Source organism: Triturus cristatus, chromosome 8, assembly GCF_964204655.1.
Source record: "Triturus cristatus chromosome 8, aTriCri1.1, whole genome shotgun sequence".
Lineage (NCBI taxonomy): Eukaryota > Metazoa > Chordata > Amphibia > Caudata > Salamandridae > Triturus > Triturus cristatus.
Genome location: NC_140591.1, coordinates 286,664,012 through 286,672,970, shown reverse-complemented (window position 1 = coordinate 286,672,970; position 8,959 = coordinate 286,664,012). Strand labels below are relative to the sequence as shown.

The 8,959-nt window shown below is 40.7% G+C and overlaps 1 protein-coding gene across 1 annotated transcript in view; it reads right to left on the bottom strand.

Moving 5' to 3' along the window:
* Positions 1-227: 227 nt before the first annotated feature.
* The window catches only part of FDX1 (ferredoxin 1), a 156,781-nt gene continuing 148,049 nt past the window's right edge, over positions 228-8,959 (bottom strand). Inside the window, exons 3-4 of the mRNA XM_085621536.1 lie at positions 7,292-7,421; positions 228-1,021 (exon numbers count right to left, since the gene is read on the bottom strand). Of these exons, the coding sequence (XP_085477662.1) occupies positions 907-1,021; positions 7,292-7,421 (245 nt within the window). The 3' untranslated portion in view covers positions 228-906. The remainder of the gene's footprint in view (positions 1,022-7,291; positions 7,422-8,959) is intronic.

The following is an 8,959-nucleotide window of genomic DNA, read 5'->3' as shown; positions in this document are numbered from 1 at the left end:
AGGGTCTGTGGTATGGCATGGTAATTCAAGACCCTACCTGCAGAGTCATATGCTAACTAGAAACATCAAATGTGGCAGCTTTGCCAGGGGTGAGGATAGCAAAATGTTACTTTGCCTAGGGACTCAACACATCTACCGCCGGTTTTAAAGGCAGCAGTATCAAAACCAAAATGATTGTAGTAAGGCAGACAGAAATATGCACAAAAATAAAATACACCACTCTAAAATGTATGTAATTATTTATTTGCAAATGTTTATAAAGAAAGCTTATTAAAATAATTATCGTACTCTTTGTTCGAAGAGTGACGTCTACTTTCTTTAAGTTCTTAATAATAAGCACAAGATCAAGCCATACTAGTTTATTCCTACAGTACCCAGAGTCTATTATTTTTAACTCTGAAAATGTGTAGCACCTCCAGTAAGCAGGATTGTACTCATCTACACAGTGAACAGTGGCAACAGGACAAACATAAAAAAACATTGCAGGGCGACAGTTTGAGCCTCATCTGGAACATTCAAGGCCTGGCCAGTTTTGGGAATGCAATCAAAAAAAATATTTGGAGAATCATGGAGAAAATGTGATACACACAGCAGACATGACATGTTTTTTTAAGTGAATCAAGAAAATATAAGGATATATTTCATTACAAAATGCAATTGTGCACGATATTTCCCTAAATAAATATTGTGGTAAATTTCAATTATTCCACAGAATTTTTGGGAATAATAAGACCTACAAAACTCGGGTTTTATTTAAAGAACAATTAAAAAACATTGGACCTTAATCTCTATATTTACAAATAGCAACTTTTTATGAATTTGCATGCTTTAATTATAAACAAGCATGCTTACACTTATTAACCGAACAGTCAATGTTTCATGGAGACACAGTCACCCAATCTATTACTAAGAGTTCTTTTCAGCATCTACAGCCTGTCTAGCATCTGCAACAGCCTCTGGGACTCGAACTATTATTCCTTCCATTGCCTTCGTCAAACAGATCTGGCAGCCCAGTCGAGATCTGAAAAGAGAAACATATCAGCATATAAGAGTAAATAACAGTAAGTATGAAAGGAACTTACGAGTATGTAAACGAGTACTCCTCTAGTACCACTTCCCACAGTCATACATGATTTGGCAAATTGGCCCAAAAGTTTTTGGACGACCATAGTAACTTGACAAAATGATATTCATTAAATTCATGACAGCAACCTCTGCTGAATTCTATAACTGCTTTAAGGCCTGAGCCTTAGGGCTCGATTAAGATTTTAATAGGGCGGGAGCAGCGGGTGTGCCCCGCCGCCGCACCGCCTAACCCGTGGTCGGGCCGCCGGCCAAATTCGGAGTTAAACTCGCATCTGACTGGCTTTTTTGGAGCTCACACGGCAGTGCCTTTAAAAATAGCCACCACAATGGGAATGCCAAAGATAGTTCCTGCACAGGATGGACTTCGTTTCTTTTAAATCCTTTTTTTCGGTCGACGACCATAAAAGCAGGACAAAACAAGAAACACATTGTATATTAAAAAAATTAATACAACCTAAAAGCTCAAATTCCCAGGAGATACCCAAGACACCCATCTGGTGTCAAAAACCCTTAAAACTTTGGAACAATTGTTAGAAAGATTCAATTTGTTTGGCACCTCCAAAGGGTTAGCCGTAAATGCTGACAGAACAAAATTTATGGCTATTTACCCCCACAAACATTTCCGAGAAACAGTTAGATTAGGGGGAGTTAATCTGGAGAGAGTCTAAGACTTCAACTACCTGGGCATACGCTTGTCCAAGAACCAGCTCATGGAACAGCCAGGTCATCAAGAGCGGGTTACTTCTTAACCATAGGGCTGCTGCCACGCTGGAGCTTGCTAAGTATACATCTTTCCATCCAATGTTACCACTACTGAAAATCTGGGGAGTCCAAGCTGTGGCTGCAGCTATCTATGGCTCTGAACTATCGGGCCATAGTACTGTCAATTCACTGGGTATTGCTGAAAACAAGTTTTTTGCATCAAGATAAGGAATTCCGATTCCTTAATACCGATTTTATAGGAATCACGATTTAGGAGTCTCAATTCCTTATGCATGTAGGAATCTCAAAATAAATAGCGATTCCTACACATTACACAATAGCGAATCGCAAATTGCGATTCACTTTTAGGGAATGTATTCCCATTTATTGCTATGGGCATACAGGCCCAAAGGAATTAATGGGAAAGCAAACCAAATAGGTAATCGCAAATTGCGAATGCAATTGTAAGGTTGCTAGGGGGCCTAAGGCCCCCCCTTGATGCACCCCTAAAAAAGATAAGTGTGCATGTGTGTGAGCGCCACATGGCACTTTGAAAAATGAAATTTTGTGCATTTTTTCGAAGGAATTGCAAATTACCATCAACTTGAAGTTGATGATAATTTGCGAATCCTTAATGCAAAGTCGCATTTTTAAAATGCTTCATGCATTGTATTTAGGGAACCGCAAATTGATATTTCCTAAATGCATTCGCGAAATAGGTAATCCCAAAGGCTTTTTACCGGTCACAAACGGGCAGATTCTGCAAATCGGACCGTTTGCGACTGGTAAAAAGCTTGATGCATGTGCCCCTTAGACTCTCCCAAGGCCGCCCCCGGCTTTTTTTTTTTCTTGAGCCGACCTAAATGTTCGCCCAATCGATGCCATAGCGAGACGAAAACCAATCTTAAACTGACTGAGATTATGGTTGGTTCCTGAGTGGCAATGCTTCAGGAATGGACTGAAGGACATCCTTCTAATCCCCAGGTGTGTCAATACCTTGCAGTGGCTAAGCTATATCAGGCAATCCCTTTCTGAATTGGGGGGCTCTGATCTCTAGCTATATCCAGAGGCATCTCTGCTTCCTCTGTAAAAGGGATCAAAGATGCTTTCTGTATTAACGAATGTAGGAAGGTATTAGAAACCAACAGCAGTGATAATCAAGCTGTCTTTTTACTGCATCACACATCTGAGCCAAGGTTTGAAACTTTCATGGACAAAATTGACCCATTTACTGGATTCCTGTAATAAACTTTAGGTAGGGTACTTTGCCACTTGCATCCTTCATCTGTAAATAGAGATCCTCCTCATAGGGTAGTGCAGCCTGCTCAGCCTGTGGAGCAGCGCAGGAGATAGATGCCCACTTCCTCTTTTTTGTCCAGCATACACAAGACAAAGACAAAGCTGGATTGTCACCTTGTGCATACACCTTGGAATACAGCTTCATAAGCAAGCCTTCCGTATTTGTAGGTCAGACACTGGGTCTTGTGTAGTTCTTCAATAGCTAAATTCCGTGATGCAGTCTGGCTTGTTCGTACTAGGATACTAATGGCAAGGACTCGAAAGTCGATGCCGTGCAAGAATTGGGGTGAATGCACATGGTGGCACATGTTGTGCCCCCCTGTGTGCATACATAGGACAAGGCACAAGGGGGGCCTGTAGGGCCCCCTATGTTTCCTCTCCAACAGGGTTTTAATGGAGATGGAACCGCCATGAAAACCTTGGCGGTGAGGAAACTGGTAATATGCTTGGCAGGACCACAGAAGTCCCACAAGCATTTTGCGACCTCTGGACCGCTGTGCCACCTCCAGGGAACAACAGATCCCTGGCGGCGGCCCTATGGCGGTCGCCCCTATGGCGGTCCCATGGCCCAAGTCATAATGGGGCAGTCAGAAGACCCCCACTGCCGCACCACCACGAGTCTGGCGGTCCTCTGACCACCAGACTCGGAATCAGACCCTTAGTGTCCAGAGTGATAAGCCAGCCAGCTAACCCACCAAAAGAAGTCCCTGTTCCTTGAGAACATAATAAAAATACCGGATTAAAAATTGCACTTTAGGGCACATTTTTCCAATAAATTGGCTAAAAAGCTGTTGTGATGCTGAACATGCTAAAACACGAATAATCTGGTCATACAATGACACATTCTACCATTTATTTTTCTCAAAGGATTTACCTCCAAATCAAGTTTATCGGTTTTTATTTCCTATCATTTCCAATAAGATTATTTTATAACATAACAGAAAATGAAAATACACAGATCTTACAATCACAACTTACGGAGAATGGCTACTGTTTAGGTTACAGATACTTTAATAATTCATATATACACATACACCTATATCGCTTAAGTTACATCAGGTTCAGGCCCTAGATAGCAGATGATTGTAGCAGTGATGATGTAATTAAAGCTGATCAAGTTCCTCCAACAGGGTCATAATGTATGTCTCATAGCAGTGTCTATGTGCCCTGCTCTACCAAAGAAATTAGGCTACAAGATCAACAATCCGTACAAAATTCGAAAAATAGCTTTAACACATTACTCTTTTTTTTTATTAGACATCTCCTTGTCATTTTCTGAAAATATATTTTTATTGCCTAATACCAACTTTAGATTTTTAGTCAAAGGCTTTACTTTAAAAAATAACTAGTAATTCCAGAAAACAGCATTATTTTGTCAATTAGCACTAAATTGTCAATTAGTAAATGCACTAATGTATCCCAACATTAATTTGGCAGTTTCGTGCAGTGTTGGTAGCTTCGGGTATATATGGTTGCTTGAAATATAATCAGTCAAAAGCTGGCAATTCCCTGCAAAATGTTATACAGCAATATCAAAAACATACACATGGAGTCATTGTTTTGGTAAAATCCTGGATCCTCAATTAGATGGATCCACGGTTTCTGCTAGAGGACTGGATCCTCAGCAAGTAGCTCTGGTGGATAACATACTTAGCAGTAGAGCTGGTAGTGGTATGTTCTTCTTGTTGTAACTGGGTTCTCGCTCGTTTGCCCCTCAAAATTAGTATTTTGTTCTCGACTGAAAAGAGGTTGCCAGGCAACAAGGTAGTGTATATCCCTATTCTGTATAGGCTGCATGTGTTCTAATGTCCTCTTCTTCAATGAGTGAATGATGCTGCCATTATGCAGCTTTTTGTATGGGCATGTCAAAATACATACTGTTTAGTCAGCGTTACAGGTAATGTGTTTAGTAATCTTTCTCAGAAAGATAAAGTGACCTGTTTTTGGATGATGACGCACTAATTGCTGGTTACAATTTCTATCACCTGTGATTTTTTGGGGAATTCAGTATCAAATATCGTGTATGATGGTAATAGAGAATGGATAAGTATGCAAATGCATTCAGTATCGAGTCAGCGTACATTTTGATGATGAAATCACAAGGTATTTGCATGCATACATTGATATTTGGATAATACAGGGATCACAATACATCGTAGTTATATACCATGAACTAATTTTCATGATTATACTCATTCGTATAATTAGATGTGTTATATATATATATATATATATATAGATTAATGGTGCACATGTTTTTGCTGCTGGTTGCATTGAGGTACTCCAAAATGGCGCCCGTGTAACAGTTTAAAACTTAATGTTCTCATACATGGTTGTTATGTTTTGTCAACTTGCGTTATTTATGTGGAAGTTTTCTGTGTATCATTAACCATGAGTAAGACTTTATGGCCGAAACGCGTAGGGTTATTTGCCTCACCACAATAAACTAATTGAATGTATGAGAGAGACAGCGAGAGAGAGAGAGAGAATATATATATACACATTTACAAACACGTGCATAGCACAGGACTGGTGCGCCCATCCCTCTGAGTGGACAACTCCACCCCTCACTTGGATTATTTTGTTGTAATGAAAGGATACTCAATACATCAATGATTATTGTTTGCTATTGTGGTCTTAATGTATTTTAGTATGATGATACTGTTTGGCTTCGAGGTATGGGGTTTTATTAGGTGTGTATTGATGTCATTTTTTATTTGATTATTATGTATGTATCTTATGCATTTTATTGTAGCTCTGAAGTAGTTCACTATTGTGAACAAAATGCAGTGGCCGAGGCTGTAACAATCCAAATATTAATAGTGAAAAAATAAAGACGTGCGATAAAGAAGAAACAAGAAACTTGGATACATTTGATTGGACTCACAAGCCAGTTTCTTAACCCCTTCCATGCTGCGCAAATTCCGCCGCTGTGCTGACGGAATCTTGCGCGGGCGTGGTCATGACGGAACGGTTCCGTCATGAGCACAGCTCAACCGTGGCTCATGACGGAACCGTTCCGTCATGAGCACCGAAGGGGTTAAGCAACCCTTGACACCCTTCTAGAAACCTAGTCACCCAGTCACGCTAGGAAAAACTCCTTTCTTTTTCTGCTGGGAGAAAATTCCCTAAATCATCTAACATTTTTATGGTTAATTCTGTCCAGAAAACTTGATCCCTCATCCCCTTGTCCCAAATTACTGATTTTTATCAACTTTTAGAGGTACACTTATTACATTCACCTGCATTTGAAGGAGCAAAAAAGGTCTGGAAAACAGCATAAAAGCGTGCTTGTTAGGGCGCAGCAAGACTCAATATACCAAAGCATGCTCTTGGTGTAGAGTCCCACTACTCCTAGTTTTCGGTTTTATTCCATTCGGCGAAATTCTGCGAGAACACTCCTCAACCACTAGACAAAGCGCGTGATCTGCGACCTGTCTTTCATTCTTCACATAAACAGTTACTTAAATGTGTTTTCCCCAATATGATTATTTGGTGTCGCTACAGCCGTTGCCCCTTCCCTTCTACATTATAAATTAATGAAATGCCACCTAAATCCATCTTCAAGCTACAAAGAACTCAAAAGAAAGTCACCCGACATACTCAAAATATGTGGCCATCTGAGTGCCTCAACCCTCCGCTACAAGCACTTACTTAGCTACGAGTCAAAAACACAACTACAGCTCAAAATAATGTGCATCATGGACAAGCCCTGTATAGGAGACCACAATTTGCCTACCAGAGATCTGTAAATCGTACCAGAGTTCAAGATCATAACTTTCCTGAGACTCTTTACCATGCAAGCTACTAAATATAATTAGTATGGTGCAGAATCACTACTTTGTCCAAGTTCCACGTTACAGAGCTACACCTTTCCCTTCACCTCGGACTTGACAGAATTTCATGAAATTCCGAAAGGTTCTGAAAACCTATTAGATCCTCAAGAAATTTAAAGTCAGCCGCATTGGGTTGCACTAGAATGATATGGTCCTGTCCCTGTTCAAAGCTACTGCCCCACAATTGTCCCACGTGTTGCTGAGCATTTTATAAAGATTGGAAAGTGATATCAGCACTATAAAAACGGAACAATGCCTAAAATTGCAGTGTTGGCACGATCATAGGTTTCCAATTGCATCATAATGGCAAGGCATTATTTTCACACAAAGAAGAAACTAACCCCCCCGCCTGTAAAGTGATGACTTACGTTTCTGTTAAGCCATAGGCCAGGTCCAACATATCCATCTCCTCATCTGTAATTGGGTCCAACTGCTTGTAAACAGGGCTGTCAAAGATTAAGTGGCAGGTGGAGCAGGCCAGTGTTCCTTCACAGGCACCTAAGGAAGCAGGTAATGTGTCATTAGCTTTATATTATTTTTCTAGTAGATTACAGGGCACATTAGATTTAGGAGAAGCCATTGCCCTTAGTAAATGCTGTCTTTTCTCATCTCAGCCAAAATGCTTTGCTCTTTCCAACTCTTAGCCAATAGCGTGACATTCCAAAAACCTCACAAATATGGCTGTCAAGATTAGGCAAAGGAGAGCAGACAAAAGCATCAAAAGTATCCCTTGTAGTTGACTAGCAAGGATCACGGATGAAGAATAATGCTACTTACCAGTATGCATCTATTCTTGGCATGTAGAGCTGCAGAATCTCACACTGTGCATAGATTGCCATCTGGTGTTGGGCCTGGATGCTTGCACCTTGTTGTTGTCTTGGAAGAAGTCTTTGTAGTCATGAGATAGGGGACTCCTCCCTTGGACAACATTGCGCATGGGCATCGACTCCATCCTCAGAATGTTTTTCGTCATGAAGGTAAATGATGGAGTTTGTAAGAAACAGAAAAGATGTCCATGTGTAATGTATCTAAGTAAGATAACACTGGAACAGATACAGATTCCAGGGAGGTGGGTGGGCGTGTGAGATTCTGCAGCTCTACATGCCAAGAACAGATGCATACTGGTAATTAGCATTTTCTGTTCGAGGCATATGAGCTGCGGAATTCACACTGTGCATAGACTATAAAGCAGCGTCTCCCCTAGCGGTGGTCACCTGTATCTGTTGCAGTGGTTTGAAAAAGTGTTTTAATAACAGCCTGGCCTACTGAAGCTTGTTGCATCGCCTGTACATCTACACAATAGTGTTTGGTGAAGGTGTGTGTGGTAGACCATGTTGCTGCTTTACAAATGTCTTCTAGGAGAATGTTCCCTAAGAATGCTATGGAAGGCCCAAGTATGCGTGTTGAGTGCGGTCTAGGGGGAATTGTCAATGTGCGTTTAGCTTTCTGGTAGCATATATATATATATATATCCAGTCACAAGAATTGCTAGTCGTGCGCTCTCAGTAATACGAATCACTGACACTTCGGAGATTCAAGGGTGTTTAATTACAACGCGTTTCAGCTTACAGAGAAGCCTTGTTCACGTAATCCAACAGTGCACCACAAACCATGACTGATCAAGCTTTTGGCTGTAAGCATAAACAAAGGACAACCATTGTCTTTCTGTGACTTAGACGGCAGACATCTTAGAATGGTATGCTGACACAGTAAGGTAACATGCAAAATGATTAGCATAATGTAATAACGTTTTCAGAATAAACTTAAATGACAGTGGATCATAATAGTTCTAAACAATATAGTTATGCATGTAATAGTGAAAGTACATGGTGTCCGCATTAATCAAAGAGTGGTCAAACTCAAATGATGCCGACCATGTTGCGGTTGTCTGTGAAAATGTAGCGACCTACTGACTGATTACATGTCGATAAACACAATTGGGCGACAAAACGCTAAGATAGCATACGTCGTAATGTGAATGAATCGGTGTTTGCACAGAGTGCATGATCAGTACTCGTGTAGCTGTAGCCAGAGAT